Source organism: Gekko japonicus, unplaced genomic scaffold, assembly GCF_001447785.1.
Source record: "Gekko japonicus isolate JY-2015 unplaced genomic scaffold, Gekko_japonicus_V1.1 scaffold123, whole genome shotgun sequence".
NCBI classification, from domain to species: domain Eukaryota; kingdom Metazoa; phylum Chordata; class Lepidosauria; order Squamata; family Gekkonidae; genus Gekko; species Gekko japonicus.
Genome location: NW_015169176.1, coordinates 1,519,914 through 1,538,796, shown reverse-complemented (window position 1 = coordinate 1,538,796; position 18,883 = coordinate 1,519,914). Strand labels below are relative to the sequence as shown.

Genomic DNA, 18,883 nt, shown 5'->3' with positions numbered 1-18,883 from the left:
TCTCAGAGTCATTCCTACAAACACAAGATCCTTTAATGATCACATAAATGGGACAGAAGTGCAAAAAGCTACTGTCAAGCTCTACTTGAACATTAGAATTTCCTGTGCATGACGGCTGACTTGAATAACCAATACATGTAGGCAGGAAACTTCTGTTACACCCATGACATTTTGCATTAGAGAGCACCTTAATAAATTTACAAGAAGCTTTTAAACGGGGGATAGTCTGCTGAGATTGCCTGGGATGCCTAGCAAAAGAAAAAGTCTATTTTGCTGACACAGAATTTAAAGAGCTTTACAGCCTGTAGCCCTAAAGGAACAGCTGGTAAGTTCTCAAGCAACTGCTCAGATATCAGCACGAGTATTTTCACTAAATGTGACAATGCTGGAGAACGGGATGGGACAGGACAGAGAAACAGATGGTAGCAATAGGATTGCCATCTTTACCCCTTGACTTGAACATTAAAGTAGTGATGGGACAATCTGCACCCTTTTGAATTTCCTCCAGTCAGCTTTTAAAAGCATGGAACTTGCGTAGGGGAAGACACGTGGCAAACCTTGGGAACAGTCAGGGACCCAGGGGGCTGGATCAGGAAAGGTTTTATTGAAAGCACAGAACTGGGAGGACGGATGAGATAACCGGTTTAATTAAAAGAACCTGGAAAAATCACTCGGGTTCGGTAACACGAGAGAAGACAACGGGAAGGCAGGAGGAGAGCAAGACAGAGGCAACTGAGATGAGCTGGTGCGAGAGAGAGTAGATAGGTAGGCAGAAATTGCATGGTGCCATGGCATCCAGAGTACACTGCTCTGTGTACTACAATATGAATGTAGCCACCTTTACATTTTCATTCCTGTTACAGAGAAATTTTTCTTCTGTTACTAACCAGGTGCAAAATGGACAGAAAAAGGATGATAAGGGAAGGATAAAGTGTCAGGGACATAAAGATGGAGTGCTTTGTATAGACTTGGAATCTGATGCAGAGGGTCACGGGGAATGCAGAATGATATCAGACCAACAGAGGAAAGAGGATTTCAAGCAGGGGCACTTAGAGCTGACTGAAGAGGAAAGAACGGTAAGGAATAAATTAGTGATCTAGATGAAAGATGACCCTACTATTGCTCTGGCAGGGAAAATGTTTCAATACTGGAAAGAACATGAGAGAAGAGAAAGATGGAAAGATCACAGGCTCCGGCTGGCGTCAGATCTAATGCTGCCAGCCTGATCACTAAATCACGTGGTGGTGACTGGGAGTAGCCCACCTCTCCCTTGCCCACACAAATCTGCCACTTCCCTGGCTAATGATAGCTTATAGTGCAGTGTGCCCTGGACAGTGTTACCCAAAGAACACCAGCAGAAGCAGACATCACAGCAGTTAAAAGCTAAGGCCAGCGGTAATTATGTCTTTACCAGCCTGACCATAAAACAGGGTTGCACTTACCTGTAATTGTTGTTCATCGGGTGGTCGCCTGTGCAGTCACAAATGGGTACTGCACATCTGCAGGCCTAACCTGGAGAGATTTTTGAAGCTCAGAAACACCTGAGGGTACTCCATCCCCCTACCTCACACCCCTTTCCTGCCTTTTTTGCAGTGAGATAGAAAGGGTGGATTGCCTTTCCCTCAGTTGCTCTCTGCCATCTCTGGAGAGAGGTAAATACACCCCCCCCCCCGCATAACTTAGCTCACAGCAGGGCAGGAGGGAAGGGGAGAAGCCAAGGATGTGTGAAAACCCTGTTTTCATCATCATGGTACTTGTGCCGTCCCTCATGAGAAAGTAGCGAGCTGACTTTAAGTACTGGATCGGTCATCCTTGGAGGTGTGCAAAGAGACATCAGTTTTGAGGGACTGTGCCAGTCGAACACACTGTTCATTATAAATATGCAAGTCCTCACTGGGGGAATATATGGACAGTTCCAGTATCGCATCGTTGGGCAATGGTTCAGGGACACAGTCAGGCTCTGGTTATTCACAGTTAAGTTGGCTGTGCTCAAAAGAGGGATTTGCAATATGGTGTGGCCTCATTATAAGGGTCTAGAGAGAATTCTGGATTGGCTAGAGGACACTGATTGACACTGATGACCTGGTCAGATCCCAGCCCCGATCATACTAAGCACAGTAAAGGATCCGGTAAAGGAATCGTGCCGATGTATGACAGTAATCTACCGGATCTAACTGGCATGATGGATCCAAATGACGTGTGAATATAAATGGCTGATGACAAAGGGTGGGTGGTCCCAACTGCCATCTCATCTTCTGGGACAGGGTGGGTCGAATACGGGGAATGACCCAAGGGGGAGGACATTCTCAGAATGGTAACAGCTTCTTTGACTGGTTCGAAGGCTGACCCCTGAGGAAACCAGGCCCTCCAGACACGAAGGAGTCGGTGCTGAAGACAACCTAGTCATCTCAGAAGGCTTTTACAAGTGCTCATGCTTGTGCCAAGCCTTCTTTTGTGGTGGCTCTGGGGCACTGTGCTCTGGTGAAGTTGGTGGGGAATTGGAAAAGCCTTACTCGGAATCTTAGATGGAACCAAAGGGCCCAGAGCTGGTCTTGGAGCCATCAGAACGGAAGATGATCAGACCCACCTCTCCGGAGCGGGAGTTGTCATTGTGCTTGGACATTTTTCTGGAGTGCTGCCAGACAGAGCTTTTTTCCACAGAGCTGCTTTCAAACATGGGGCTCTTTCATGCCTAGCTTTAGACGTGGACCGTTGGAATACTCAGCAATGAGAGATGTCCAGCTATTTGCCAAGGCACAACAAGCATTTATCATGGTGATCTGTGTGGGAAATTTTCGACCCATAGTACTTGTGTTTTCTAAACAGAGCTTCTGGGGCCATAATCAGGGACTGTGAACTCTGCAAGAGCAGTATTGCTTAAGAATTCTCAGTTGATTAAAAAGGCGAAAGAGGGGGCGAAGCTTTAGACGGCATAAGCATTTTACCTTCTGGGAGGGTGAGAAAAGAGGAGACGAGGGAGCCATCCCGAAGAGTTGCGGCTAGAACTTCCAAAGTGTAAACAAAGTTGCAACATGGCGGGGTCGAGAAAACTACCAGAGAAGCAGCCTAAGAAGACAGGCGGGACTTCCTGTCCTAGCTCTTCTCCTGCTAGAACTGCTGTCAATCAACAAGAGAGTGAGCTTGCTCGCCATCTGCTGGCTGAATTGCAAAAAATCAATCAGAAACTAGATTCCATGGAAGGTGCTTTTGGAATCCAACAAAAAAAGATGACAGAGACAGCCGAAAAGGTAGACGATATTGCAAAGAAATGTCTGGCATCTGCAGAAGAAGTACAGACAGTTAAGAAGAAGGTCTTCAATGTTGAAAAGCATCAAGTGAAGCACGACAATAAATTGTTAATGCTTCAAATGGAAAAATAGCGGGAAAAATAAAAGAAGAAATGGATATGGTCTATAGGGCCTACTCCAATTTCACAAGAAAAAATAAGTTGCCAGCAGAAGTGGTTGTGAAATTTACAACAACATCTCAGGGACCAGATTTTAAAGGTTACATCAGCGTCACCACTGAAAATTGGAGACCAACAGATCAGGATTTTGAAAGATGTTCCATTTGAAATTAGAATGAAAAGAAAGGAATACAAGGGTTTGACCACCTTCTTACAAAAACACCAAACGAGTTATAAATGGCTGGTGCCCGAAGGACTGGTTTTCAAGTTTAAAGACAAAAGAGAAAAAATAGACTCTATCTTCAAGGCTCAAGAATTTTTGAAAAGGCACGCCAGTAAAGAAGAAGGAGCAGGATTGGCCAAATGGATGTCATCATTGAGCAAAAATTCTACTTTGTGAGCTACTGGTATCAAAGTTGTGAGCAAGTGATTTGGCTGCTGCATAAATTAGTTTGCACTGGAGCCCTCCTTCCTGAGCTAAGAGAAAAATGTCTGAGCCGGAGGCTAAAAAACTGTGAGCTAGCTCACACCAGCTCAGCTTAGAGGGAACATTGGTAGCAGGAAGTGTTAAAAGCAACAGAAATGACTACTCCAACAGTGTTTTAAAGAGAGAACAAACTAGCAGACTGTAGGCCAGATCTGGCTCCCAAAATGATTTCATCTAGCCAATGCCAAACGGTATTTACCAAACACAGCATGGCCTGATAAAAGAGACATGTGAGAGAAAGAGGTGGAGAATAAGGAGATGGCAGAAGGAAGAGCACCGTGTCAGACTACAGGCAGAGAATCACACTGTGGCCTGTCCCCTGAAGTTAAAACCTCCCTGCAAACAGAATCTGTGCTGGTTATCTATTTGCAGGGACTGCTCTATATAAAGGACCAATCTGAAAAGAGGAATCCATCTGTAATGTATCCGTATTGCCACGTGCGCGACCGTTGGGCCATGCGGTCGCGCACAAGGCCAAAGCTTCGTTCCGGGAGAACAATAGCAGAGCGGATCCTAGCCCGCACCAACCAGAGGGCAAGGTCCGCGGCCGAGAGCCTATGAGACTCTCGGCCACTGTAAATAACCTATAGGGTCACTAGGGGGTGTGTTTTGGTGGTGGGTTCTGAGCATATATACCGGCCTGCGTGCCGGGGTTCTCTGTCTTGTTCTTGATCTAATAAAGTACTCTTTGCTGAATCACTCAACGTTTCCGAGTACTTTTCACCATCACATGGGGTCTGCAGGCTGTTCTACCCCCTCACTCTCCTGCATATATAAATCAGGCCTGAATTCAGACCTGGTAAGAGGTTTGCACACAGCATCACTCATTAGGCAAAATATGTTTTCACAATGCAAGAATTCAGAGACTCCGCACTTCAGTTTTACACCTTCCATTGTGAATTTGCATGAAGAGGCCCCAGCTGTGCTTGCTTGCATGTGTGGGCAGCTGTCTAGAAAAGAGAGCTGTTCCCAAGAATACAGAAGCTGAACATCTCTGAGGAAGAAAAGGGGACAAATTACAGGAAGAGGAGTAGAAATCCTGCAGCTTTGCTCAACAGCCACACAAGGACACAAGGGACAGTCCATTTCCTCCCTAAATGAGGACAGGATGGATCTGCTTTCGTAACAGACCCTAATATAAACTAGCATATACCTTTATGTGCAACACAAACACAATTCTCTCTCATAAACTATATTAAAGTTCATGTTTTTAAGGACTTGATTTTTTAAAAATCTGTATTTTAATAGATATTTCTGTTATCAGTGAAACTAACACACACATAGCTTAAACTGCAAACTTTTTTAAAAACAACCCTAACACATATCAAGTGGATATGAACCCAGTATTTATGTACATAATTTATCATCCACCTATCTTATTGAGACCCATTGTGGCTAAAGAGATCCCATATAATAGCTATTCTATTTCTTATTGCAAAACTGTCCTGCCAAAACATTTGGGGCATTCCAGTATCTTAGAATGCTACCCATATTACAACACTCGAGGAAGGTCAGATCTTACAAAACAGTATCATCTATAAGTTCCATGGAAAGCTCCTTTATAGTGTGTGTGGAAACAGCTCAGAAAAAAATAAATCACATCGAAGCCAAATATTTGGTCAGAACCACTGTTCAGTTTTTAATGCAACTAGGAGTGATTTAGGCCTGTCGCACTCAAGAGAATTTAAAACAAGAAGTATCAACTTCAAATCCAATCCCTTCCAAAACATTAGGTCAGGTTCACATTGTAATGCCCAGGTGAAATATTCTGGAGTTTTATTAGTACTCTTGCCTGGAACGTCTAACGTGAAGTTCCTACACATATTTTGCTTCTCATACGTGAAGTACATTTATTATTTTACTATGTTATACACTACCTTAAAAACCTTCTGCTGTTCCACACATTGCACCCAAAACAGATTCTGTAAGTCCTTAAAACCCATAGAACAGAAATGCCCCCTGCGGTTTGTAGTTAATTGACTGTCAAGGTTTTGTGATTGTTGTTAAGCATCACCTACTAAATGGGGGGGGAGGGTAGAAAACATGAGTCAGCCTACCTGGCACTAGGCCTCTTCCATACAGTGAAAACTCCTTTTCAGTTTTACCCCAAAGAAACATGCACTTCAAGCTGTGAGCTAGGCGAGGCCATTGTATTTGAGGTTCTGCTACAGAATAAAACTACTTCTTTTTTAAAACAATGGAAAACTATTGAAATATTTACTTTGAAAGGTTATCCATACAAGGATATCAAATAATTTTGCTGCATGTAAATGTACACTAGAATGACACCCAGGATGCAAAGGATTATCTTAGTGATGCTACTATTGTATAATACAAGTTTCAAGTGATGAGCAATGTTTTAAAAGGTTAAAACCAGTCATGAAAATATGAACTATACTTGTTCTATCATAATTTCATTTATATTCCCTACAAAGGAATTAATCATTTATGCTATGGAGGTCCAAAAATATCGAGTCTCAACAAATAAACAATTTTAAGGAACACTTGTTCCATTAACATCTCAACAGATGTGACAAATTACAAAACAATTAATAAAACCTCAAAATAATAAACTACTAGTACAAAAATTTGTTGTAATTCTGCCTCAAATAATCAATAGGCTAAATAGACTACAAAAAATCTAAGTTTATTATACATGGAAACTGACAGAGTTACATCAGAACAGTTGTGAACTGTATGAATCACAGGTGATTTATAATAGATAAAAAGCTGGCTAATGAACAGATCAGCAGAATTAAATACTCAAGACTGAACCTTCTGAAGCTAAGCAGGGTTGGCCCCGGCTAGTATTTGGATGGGAGACTGCCAAGGAATACCAGGGTCGCTACACAGAGGCAGGCAATGGCCAACGACCTCTGAACGTCTCTCACCTTGAAAACTCTATGGGGTCTCCATAAGTCAGCTGAGACTTGATGGCACTTTCCACCACCAAGCAAGTAATATCAGTTAATCCCCCTATGCTGCCTCCAGTCCAAAAAGCTATAATTTTAGTTGCAGTGCTCAAAAAGATTCTCTAAACCATAATGTGGGTTATACTGAGGGTAAAACTACATGTCACCATTTCCTCCAATCTGACTTTGAGGCAGTCTGATGTCAGGCAAAAAGAACTCATTTCCCAAGAGTCACACACTGATTTGGATGGTGTGTGTGGGGGGGCTTCAACTGTCCTCCCATGCCACTTCCCTAACCTGAAATGGCTGCACCTGTAGCCCATGAGTATGCACAGCCTCCCCTCTGGGGCCAAGAAAGCCTCCCAAACATTTGGGATCAGGAAACAGCATGAGGCTGAAGTCCTTTCTCCCCAATTCAGTGTCTTAACAAGACTCAGGGACCCACACGCTAAGGGAAATGAATTACCTTGCATCTGAAGTCTGACTGTTTTGGTTAAAATCAAATCAAGGGAGCCTAGACACTGCACATTATAAATAAAAACGTAGTTTGACCCTGAGAGTGCTTGTTAATTACATGGAAAGCAAAAGAGGAGAGCATCTTCTTCTCTCAAGTGCAGGTGTTGTCACCTCCTCCCCTGCCCTCCTCAAGTTTCCTGCACTGTCAAATGATGGCAACATAGACCCCACTAGGCAGTACATGCACAGTTCTAGAGATTATGCATGAACTTCAGCCACTGGATTGGTAAAGGTCAATTAGCACTAGTTCATATGCTGACAACATACACTGCATTGGCTGAAATGGGGCAGAGCTTGTCTCACTGGTTACGTATTCTTTTCCCTGAACTGTTGTCACCCAACATCTCTTCATAAGCACAAACCTTCTTTTGGGTACTGGCTGTTTGCAAATGTTCTGATGTGAAAACTTACATCATATTAACCTTGAAATCTAATAATTCACAATGGGTTAGATCCATCAGTGGGAATTCTCTTCACTTAGCAAAATAAAGTAACTGGATTCAGTCCAATATATTTAAAATCTCATAGAATCATAGAGTTGGAAGGGACCACCAGGGTCATCTAGTCCAACCCCCTAACAATACAGGAAATTCACAAATACCTCCCCACCACACCACCTATGACCCCTGCTCAATGCCCAGAAGAGGGGGGGAAAAAAGAAAAGAAAAGAAAAGAAAAAGAAAAAACCCTCCAGGATCCCTGACTGGCACAGGGACTTTTTTTTCTTGAATGCAATAGCTTTGCATGATAAAAGCCACACACATACCAGTCTATGAATGTGTCCTAAATACCTAAAAATTGGGGAGGGGCACCTGAGTGGAGAAACAAGGGCAGGAAAAGGACTAAGAGTACATGTATTTGTGCATGCTTGCACACGCACAGAACTTTTCTGTTTGAAAATTTCCAACTCCTGAAGGTGGTTTTCACTTGTACAAAAATGACATCAGGGAATGTGTGCATAACACAGAGCTCATCCCTAAGAACAAAACTAGAAAATGCATGGCTGTCACTGAAAACATCAGCAGTGTCCCCTTCTCCTCTCCTATGAGAGAGAGAGACAGTATGCCCCTCCAAGCATGAACCCCAACAAAGTGCATTATGGGGGTGTGGAAACTCAACATTACGAGGTCTTGCTACAAATTTTACTAAAGAGGAGGGGGAGAAGTGAGGAGGGGGATGCAGCCTACGACTTCCATCAGCGGCCATACACTCACTGTATCATCTAGTCTTCCAATGCCCTCACACAGTGGCACTGGCCGTAGGAACCAATGGAACCACACAGCTGCAATTTGCATGATCAAATCAACTCCAGACAATGCTGCGACAACAATGCAAACTGCTTCAATGGCCTGTACAGCCGGCTCCTTTGTGCACCATGCACCTCCAATGTATATTAAGACGGTTCAATTGAAAGTCCCATTCCTAGGCATTCAAATAGGTTCAACTTGTGTGTTTTCAAAATGCACCCTTAGGATTTTTTTTATCATAACTCAGCCTTCCTATGAAGTGTTTATGGAAACACTGCGACAAACAGAAATATCTTTTTGACCAGAGTGAAAGTAAGCAGCTCAATTTCCATAATTTTACTATTATATGGCTTTGCATCCTGGTGACATTTTGAGGACTTTTTAAGCAGTATGTTTTGGCTCTTTACTAAATATGGAATCATTTCAGTGAAACGTTACCAGAGGTCTTGTAGCAGGAACTCAAAATTTAGTGATGTAAGCAGAAGAGAGAGATGCCATAGCCACTGAAGAGAAGACATGCGGCATTGCTTACTTAAAGCCCCATCCTGTCCCCCCAAGGACAATAGCTGCTACCAGGATGGCACCAGCGATGGAACCTATTATAAGATTGGTGGCACTAGGACCTGTGACAAAGGATTATGGGAAGAAAGACATAAGAACCAACCACTTAATTCATTCACATCATGGGAAATGTAGTCAAGCAATTAAAAATAAGAGTGCTATAAAATTATTTTAACACCAGCATCACTAAAAGGGCCATGGTTATTTTTAAAAATACACAGGAAGACAAAGACAGAAAGTAAACAAAATCCTTGCTCATTGTTTAATTCTTTTATGCTTTGTTCTTGATGCTATACCTCCATATCACCTGCTTTTAAAACAAGAAAATATTCTCTAGATTGTCTCAACAAAAGAGGGAAATTCATTTAAAATTAAAATAATGGTTATACTTAATATCAAAGCAGCCTGAGAAATTGTTTTGAGTAATTAAACTAAAGCTCTATTTTAAAGTAATGTTGAACTTGTGAAATGTATAATACTTTGCTTTCCCATTTATTTCACTGACTGAAAGCTCCTTAGCAGGTACACAGAATTTTGTCGAAATGGAGACTATGATTAAATGAGATTATTATTATCTTGCATTAGCAACCAACATCATGGATATGCTCCAGTCAAAAAACAAACACACTCACTGATTTCAGCGAGAGAGGAATTTCCCTTACTTTTAAAACAATGGGAATTAAATGTGCTTTACTTTGGCTGGGTCATACCCCATTTCGAAGAAATTGAGAGGGAAGAGTGCTTGATTGAATAATCTGAAACATTCCAAACAACAAAGCACTCTTCACTGTACTCTGGCAAGACAAAACATGAAGGTTTTTTTTAAAGTTTGTTTTATGCATTTTGTCTAATTTTCTAAAAAGGATTAACTGAATGTTTGAGAAGCAACAACTATCACTGAATTTCTTCATTTGCACAGTTAAAAAGAAATGAGATTGTCTACCATGCTTGCATGAGCAAACCAGTTCCTTGCCAGAATATACACCGAAACTTCCGATTCGAATTTAAACTAATCTAAATTTACATAGCAACATTTAAATATTTCTTAAACAAGCTTTATGTCACCAAGTATATGCTTCTGTTTTGACAAAGAACTGAATGTTTTAGAAAACACATCTGCAAGATTTATATGTGTTTGGAATACTTTCAGAGAGAACTCCCTGGAAAACCCAACAAAAAAGAAGGGCATCAGAAAAAAAGTGGGAAAGAGAAAGCAAGTAATGGTAATTTAAGGGATGACACCAGTATTCCATTTTAAAGACAACATTCATAATCCAAGGCCACCAACTCCATGATGTATCACAATCCAAGACTCCTGGAAGGAACAGTATATAACTAGACCACTTTTGGTACAATATCTGGCCCTGTATCAAAGCACTCAGTCCCTAGCTTTCTTTGCAACGATAAACAGGAAAAATTATCTGCAAATGCTTTTTGTTTTACCATTTCTTCATGTTGTAGGGATTTTCTGAGTGTGCTGCAGCAGAAAATTCATCACTTATGAGTAGTACGGATAGGTTAAAGAGTTTGTAACATCAACCAGCAAACATTTGCCACCTTTACCGATGCAGAATTATGTGAGAGGCATATTCACTGTAGCCCCAGCCCTTGTGTACCAAACAGATGTCAGCACTGTCAAATATGGTTTTCCTGATTACATGTGAAGGGAGAAAGGAGAATGCTTCACTGTTTAAAGCAGTGGCCAATGCCCATACCTTACTTTATTTCTTTCCTTCTCTGTTTCCAGCCATGGAAGGATTTCCACCCATGAAGGCTCTCGCACCTCTCACTGCAGCCCCCAAAGAGGACAGCCAATGGGATGAAAACGTGAGGTTGTTACGCTGTTTAGGAGGAACATCTGGAAAATGCAACTCCTCTATCTGATGCAGTTTCTATTCCATACTAACCCCAGCATAGCAAGAGTGATTTATATGCAGTTAACAGAGGAGAAACAATGTTATCTTTGAACATATAAAGTACCTGATGTACTTGTCTATGCATGCTCAGGGCAGCAAATGAAGAGTTCCATTACCTCTGATGGACCAACTTTTTTGTGAAGGAAGAAAATAATTTCCAAACGCTGCAGCTTCTTAAGAGTTTAAAAAATCCAGATAGACAGGATTAACCAACTTGATCTCATCTGAGGCATCTGAAATCCAGCCATCCAGAGAGAGAGAAATCCTGGAACTAGAGGAAGACGGCTTTCTGCCAACTGACAGGATTTCTCCCACGAGGCAATCCACAGACTACCTCCCAAACCACATTACAGTATCTGATCTGACCCTCTACCTAATGTAAATTCATCTCCCACTTTGCTACTATGAAGATACTCTGCCTTACAAAGGACTATGCATTACTAGTAGCATTGGAGGCAGATCCAAAATAATTGTCGCTTTCTGTATTTTCAGAGAGAGCAGTCATTGCTTGTTTGTAAGCAGGAGATAAATCTGCACAAAGCACAGCCTAACCCAATTTCCTCTGTTATATTTTAAATTATTATAAAGTGAAAATTTAGACACTATTATGCGCAATATTTTCTCTCTCTCTCCACCCACCTTTTATTTTCCTTAACATTTTGCCTGATGTTCTGATACACTTAAAAACTTGATTACTTTTTTACATTTTAGTTGGTCCTCATAAAGAAATTGTGTTACAAATTCTCTTTGAACATCGCTGCTACTTTGAATAAGTATGCACTTTTCTGCAGCAGCACAGACCCCAAATCCTGGTTCCACATGGGCTAATAGCTTTAATGGGATACAGACTACATATTACGTAAAGAATATACATTCTGAAAAATCCTGGGGCATAGTTATTTCTAGTAAACATAAGAGGCAATAAAACAAACCTGTATTGTCACTAAGGCAACATGAACTAAGTAACGCTCCAAACAGATCAGTCCAGTATCACCGGCACTTTTTACTTTTACATAATCCAGTCTGCCATAACACATCTGGGCACATTTTTAAATTACTGTGGTAACTGATTGATAGCCAAACTATTTGTTGATGCTATAAACAAACTCCTATTCAAATCAGTCCATTGTTAAAGAACAGAACGAAGAGAAAGGGAAAGAAAAGTAACCCCCCCCCCCAAAAAACTAAACACCTTCAATGGCAATCAAAACAAGGTCTGCAATATGAGTAATTCCTCTAGTAATTTCTTTATCCCATGATCACTCCAGGTCTGTAAAGGGATGGCACAGATACCAATTACAGTACATTCCTGAACACAGTTACACTCTTGAATCTTGACATCAATGCATTCAGGAGGGGTGTAAATGTAACTCCACTCAAATTCCAGCTGTTAGCTCAATGCAATCCTAAACAGAATTGCACCCTTCTAAATCCACTGACAAAGCACGTGACCCTGTTTAGGACTGCACTGGTGTGCTAGCTAAACTCCCAGCTGTTATTCTCAAAGCTATATAAATCCAAATATCACTATTTAAGCCCTGAGTCCAGCTCTAGTTGGGAATTCCTCATGCTTATCAGACGATGCATCCTGTCAGGTCAAGAGGACCCACATGAGTGTGATGACAATGAGGATACACATCCAGATGCATATCTGGACACACACTAGCTGTGTATTTGGAAAGCTGTTTTCATGTGCAGATTTCTCTGGGTGGACCACAGCATAAATCTTTCATTCAACACAGAAAACTATTCTCTAAGGGAACTAAAAATCCTAGAAAAATTGAAGTTAAAAAAATGTTAAAATAAAAATTATACAAATTCTGTAGTTCTTAAGGAAAGCTATTTTCTTATTGTGCAGCTTGGATATTTCCCCCCACTATTACACTGAATGCCCCATCAATGGCAATAAACCAAATTATATGAAGTAGTCCAAGCTGTCTGTTGGAAAACATTTCGCAATAATAATTTTAAAAATTCTTTTTACAATTTAGAGAACTAAAAACAGATAAAACATTGAATTGCATTATTTGCAATGGTATAAAATTCACACACATTGTTTTATGCCCCACATTGTCCCAGACAGGAGAGGGTTAAACACTGCATGAGCAAATCACATGACACAGACACATTCAAATCACATGACAAATACAGTCACAACAGAACACAAAGCTAATGGGATAGTACACAAAGGGCTCAGATGCGTACAGTTACCTCACACACTAGGCACCAAACATAAAACTCTTAAACTAAGAAAAATGCTTACTCTATTCCCCACCCTGTGCCTCCAAAAATCACCCCCAGAGCCAGAATGGTCCCTGCCACTGCACCTATAAGCCTGTTAGTGGCCATGCTCACTGTGTGGAGGGAAAAGGGAAGATTTTTTTAAAAAGTTATTATGTGCACAGAAGATTTCTGAAAAGAAAAATTAAATGGCACCTCAAAATGATTCAATACTTTTATAATTCACTGTACAGATCACGCAGTTCAGCTTTAGAAATACGGAGTTAACAGAGACTATATTTACCTGAATGTAAATGTGTTGTAAACACCAGTTTAAAAGCTTACGGAGACAGAGAAAGAAGGGGGGAGGGGGGGAGAGGGGGAGAGAGAGAGAAAACGAGAACGTGCAATGTTCTGTAAACCAAGGCCAGGGCCATCCTTGCCAGGGTGCAGCTGCATGTGGGAGAGATGCGCCATATCCTCCCTTCTGTTCCCTGGCTGACCTTCAGCTGTAGCATGTTACTTTTAACAGGGGGGCTGTGTTTACCTCCCACGTACACATCCAACCACCCTTGGTGCTCTGCGTACCAATTAGATGGGCCACGGTCCTAGGAGAGAGGGATGACTGCGTGTGTATATGAAAGCTGAGCATGGGCCCCCTTTTGAAAATAGTGGCTGCTATGAGCATCACTGAGGATCAGCTGGGGAAGGGGAAGAGGCTCTATCAATCCACATGCCAAGGCCTTCCCATTCACGGTTATGCCACAGAAGGGTGGATTGGTGCAAGATTCCATTTAAAAATTGATTTCTCCCACCCTTGTAACATTTATTTACACTTTAAACACACTCCTAGTTTGGGACCCTCAAAAGTAATGAAACACTTGTGCTGTCAGAAATATACCACTGAACAGTCAGCCAATCAAACAAGACATGCACAAAATTTGTGGCAGGGTATGAGCTTTCATGAGTCTCTGCTCACTTCTTCAGATAGTTCTTCCATCTCACTTCTTCAGATACAGCTCTTCCATCTGAAGAAGTGAGCAGTGACTCACAAAAGCTCATACCCTGCCAGAAATATTGTTAGTCTTTAAGTTGCCACTGGACTCTTGCTCTTTTCTACTGCTCTATACAGACTAACATGGCTACACATCTTGATCTAAAACATGCACAATTGTTGTAACTTTCAGAAATATCACCTAAAGTGCATCCAAATACTTAGTGCATTTTTTAAAAGTAAAGGTAAAGGTAAAGGTGAAACACTTGTGCTGTCAGAAATATACCACTGAACAGTCAGCCAATCAAACAAGACATGCACAAAATTTGTGGCAGGGTATGAGCTTTCATGAGTCTCTGCTCACTTCTTCAGATAGTTCTTCCATCTCACTTCTTCAGATACAGCTCTTCCATCTGAAGAAGTGAGCAGTGACTCACAAAAGCTCATACCCTGCCAGAAATATTGTTAGTCTTTAAGGTGCCACTGGACTCTTGCTCTTTTCTACTGCTCTAGACAGACTAACATGGCTACACATCTTGATCTAAAACATGCACAATTGTTGTAACTTTCAGAAATATCACCTAAAGTGCATCCAAATACTTAGTGCGTTTTTTAAAAGTATGATGTGATAATTAACTTAAAACATCGAAATGCCAGACTGTAGCTGTGAAAGCCATGGACTGTCTTCTGCAGTATTGCAGAAACTGCATCCCTGCCACTTTCAAGAAGGGAGTGGAGGCTTCTGCTAGGCAACAGGGCTGTTCCTACAGCATCCTACAAGTACATGCCCTATATACAGTATGAGTGGACTACATGTAATTCTAGCTATGCTACTTGATAACCAACAACTTGGCTGGGGCAAGCAGGAACTGGCCTCAAGGGTGAAACTACTGTTGCTGATGCACCAAGGCCTTCATACAGCCCATGAAAGCTCAAGTTAAATCAATTCACTGATCTTTAAGGTGTTGTAAGAGTCTTCATTGTTTTTTGCCATGGCAGACTAGTACTGCCACCCTTCTAAAACCTGCCTACTTACTGCTCTGTGTGCTGTTCATTCCCACTGTTGCCCTCTTGAGCCTGTCCAGTTTCCCCAAAACTGGGACTGGCAACCTCCACAACACCATAGCGTGTTTTTCCACTTATGGACATTCTCAAGCACAAAGATATATGTTTGACCCTTCCAATGTGTTTGAAAAAGTGTGCATGCCCACACAAGCTCATACCTTGAATAAACCTCTGTTGGTCTTAAAGGTGCCACTGGACTCTAAATTTGCTCTACTACTTCAGACCAACATGGCTGACCAACTGGATCTAACTTCTAGAGGCAGTAAACTTCTGAATGCCAGTCCTAGTAGGTAGCACTGGGGGAAGGCCTTGGCCTCTCTTGCCCTTTAGTTGGCCCTCCAAGGCCATTGGTTGGTCACTGTGTGAAAAAGGATGTTAGTACCAGATACAGTCCATGCTCCTGGACTTTACGGATCACTGGTCTGATTCAGCAGGGCTCTGCTTATGTTTCTTATCCCCTGCACCAAAGAAACTTAAACATGGATCTTCCTTTCAGTTTCTAAATACTGGGTTTGTACTTCAGGGTGTATTCTTTATGACCGTCTCTGAGAAGAAAAGAACAGAAGCAACTGAAGTACACTGTATTCATTCCAAAGTCACATCAACGCAGTCATCTTTTAAATCTAGATCATTCACAATACTGATGGAATTTCAACATGCCCTATTGGAAAACTTCTTTTGATGGTGGTGTTATTTTAAATATTAAAACCTGGCATTCCTTCCAACAATGAGCTTTTACTCTATTAAACTGTAAACTGGCACAATGAGCTTTTACTCTATTAAACTGTAATTTTCCCCCACTATGATTTTTTTTCAGTAGCAAAAAAGAAAGCAGACCATGACATTTTCAAAAAAGAATATTCATCTAAAGTAATTATAATTCACAGCTAGAGGTACAGCGAAGTCAAATACAGCAACTAAAACGTCCATAAGCTGATTTAATCAGGTCGGATCCAAGGGTTCTGTTCAACTAATGGGGGAGCTCTCCCCCAATGCACAGAGCCTGCTTCCTGTGGAAGAGGTATGTTCCACCACTGGAGGGCTAATGGTAACAGAAGGCAGCTCTAATATAATTGGAATGAAAAACCTTGGGGTTTTGTTGTTCTAATTTATGGTTGTTAATATGAAAAGTACACTTAGAAAAGCAACAGTTTTTAAACTAAAGTTATTTGTCTTTTTCACACAGGATGGATAAATTCCTCTCAGAATTTCTTTTACTTAAGGCAACCATTTCTATGGGACCTCTGTGTTGGGGGTCTGGGCTTGATGCTTCGCTATCACTGGACGCACAGGTGTTCAAGGTGGCAAGGTCTGCATTCTTCCTTCTTCACCAAGCAAGCCAGCTGGCCTACTATTTGTCTCAGCTGGACCTGGACATGGTGATTCATGCCATGGTCACCTCCAGACTGGACCACCGCAACTCACTCTACACAGGGCTGCCTGTGAAGATGATTCAGAAACTGCAATTTATCCAGAACATGACTGCCAGACTTTTGACCAGTACACCCTGGTCTATGCACATCCAACCTATCTTGAAGCAGCTGTAAGTAAAGGTTTCCCTTACTCGAAAGGCAGTCGAATCTAGGGGGCGGTGCTCATCTCTGTTTCCAAGCCAAAGAGCCAGTGCTGTCCGAAGACATTTCCGTGGTCATGTGGCCAGCATGACTAAATGCTGAAGCGCACGGAACACTGTTACCTTCCCGCCAAAGTGGTACCTATTTACCTACTTGCAATTGGCTTTCGAATTGCTAGGTTGGCAGGACCTGGGGCCAGAGACAGGTGCTCACTCCGTCATGCAGCATTTGGGTCTCGAACTGCTGAACTACAGATCTTAACCTGTAAGCCACTGCAGCAGCTGTACTGGCTTCAAATTAGTTCCTGATCAAACTCAAGGTATTGGTTCTCACCTTTAAAGCCCTAAATGGTCTGGGACCATCTTAACTTCTCTCCCAGTATGACTCCATGTTGCTGAGTTTGACAACTCGCATTCAACATCTCGTGGTATCTAGCCTTTGATTAGCTTGGCTCTCTACCACTAGGGCCAGGGTTTTTTCTGTGGTCACCCAGTATTTGTGAAATGCCTTGTCAAAGGAGACTCGTGCCCTCTGGGACCTAGTTAGGTTCCGCAGGGCATGTAAAACTGAACTTTTTCAACAGGCTTTCATTTGATTGTGTTTATATCAGCCAGTCTCTGCTCAGCTCTGGTTATTTCTCCACTCTAATTTTCAGCTCTTCTGGCTTTTAGTTTTTGATACTGATATTTTTAGACTTTTATCAGTTTTTGATACTGACATTTTTAGACTTTTATACCGATTTTACTGTCATTTACTTATATTGGTTTTATATTATGTTAGTAGTAGTTATATGATATTTAACTTACTGATGTTAGTAGTTATATGATATTTAACTTACTGAAATCATGTTATTCTATATTGTTGTTAGCTGTCTCGAGCTGCATTTGCTGTGGGGAGAGACGGGATATAAATTTGAAAAACAAATAAATAAAATTAATAATGCCATTACTCTGTGACTGTGAGAAATGCAAAATGTGTAGTGTGTTAACTGACTTTTTTTCATTTGATGTACCAGGAACAGTTACAGCTTTAATTGTAAATACAAGCTTCATGACTGAGGCTTTCTTTAAGGGTTAGCATGATAAAAGCAACTTCCACTACATGTAGGTCTCCTGTTAATGTTTGCGGAGAACAGCAAGGAAACTCAGCCTACCTGTTACTGAGCAGAGCCCCTTCTGTTTCTGTCCCAGTTCCCAGCCTATGAAATAGCCTCCCTAAGAAAGGGGGCGGGGCCTGTTTTTAGGAGCTGGTGAAAGCCCACTTTATTTGCTAGGGCTTTTAATAGGATATTTGGTGGGGGCTGTTGGGGTTTTTACTGTACTTTGTATGTTTTAAATCTGGATTTGTAAGATGCCTTGAGCCCCAAAGAAAAGGCAGGGTATAAATGTTTTAATAAACAAACTTAAATGAACACTATAAACAGAAGGTTTAGAAATTTTAAAAACAAAATTTAAAAACCCAAATTATAGTAACTTTGCCTTCCAACCTAACATTTCAAACCAGAAACCCTGAAACGCAGTGATGTCACTCCAGGGAGCAGGCACTTCCAAGGGATAGCTCAAGAAAGCTACCAGGATAGTGAAGGCAAATAGGCTGCTTAATAGCCTCTCAGAATCTGGTGCAACTGAAGCCTAACTTTTTCTAACATCTACCCAGAAACAGCTGTCCTTCAGGATACTGACAGTACAGTCCTTTGCAAAGTCATTTTAGTCTAAGTCTACTGACTTTACTGAGCTTAGACTTCAATAGCTGTATACAGGACTGCAGTGTACAATCTACGACACAAAACTGCAATCCTCCTTCAGCTACTGCCTACTGTAAAGGCACAGCTTGAAGAACTGCGGGCAGAATTCAAAGAAGTATATGATTACTCTGCGTTTTCTTTGGATCTTAAGACCTGCCTTTTCAAATAGAAGGCCTCAAAGCCACATGCCAAACTGTTTTGAAAAGTCAGACAAGATGGGGGGGGGGGGAAAACATGTGAC

At 41.5% G+C, this 18,883-nt stretch overlaps 1 protein-coding gene across 1 annotated transcript in view; it reads right to left on the bottom strand.

The window, feature by feature from the left end:
• Window positions 1-9,096: 9,096 nt before the first annotated feature.
• Window positions 9,097-18,883, bottom strand: part of ADAM23 (ADAM metallopeptidase domain 23) — a 95,300-nt gene continuing 85,513 nt past the window's right edge. Inside the window, exon 24 of the mRNA XM_015415998.1 lies at window positions 9,097-9,191. Coding sequence (XP_015271484.1) covers window positions 9,097-9,191 — 95 coding nt within the window. The remainder of the gene's footprint in view (window positions 9,192-18,883) is intronic.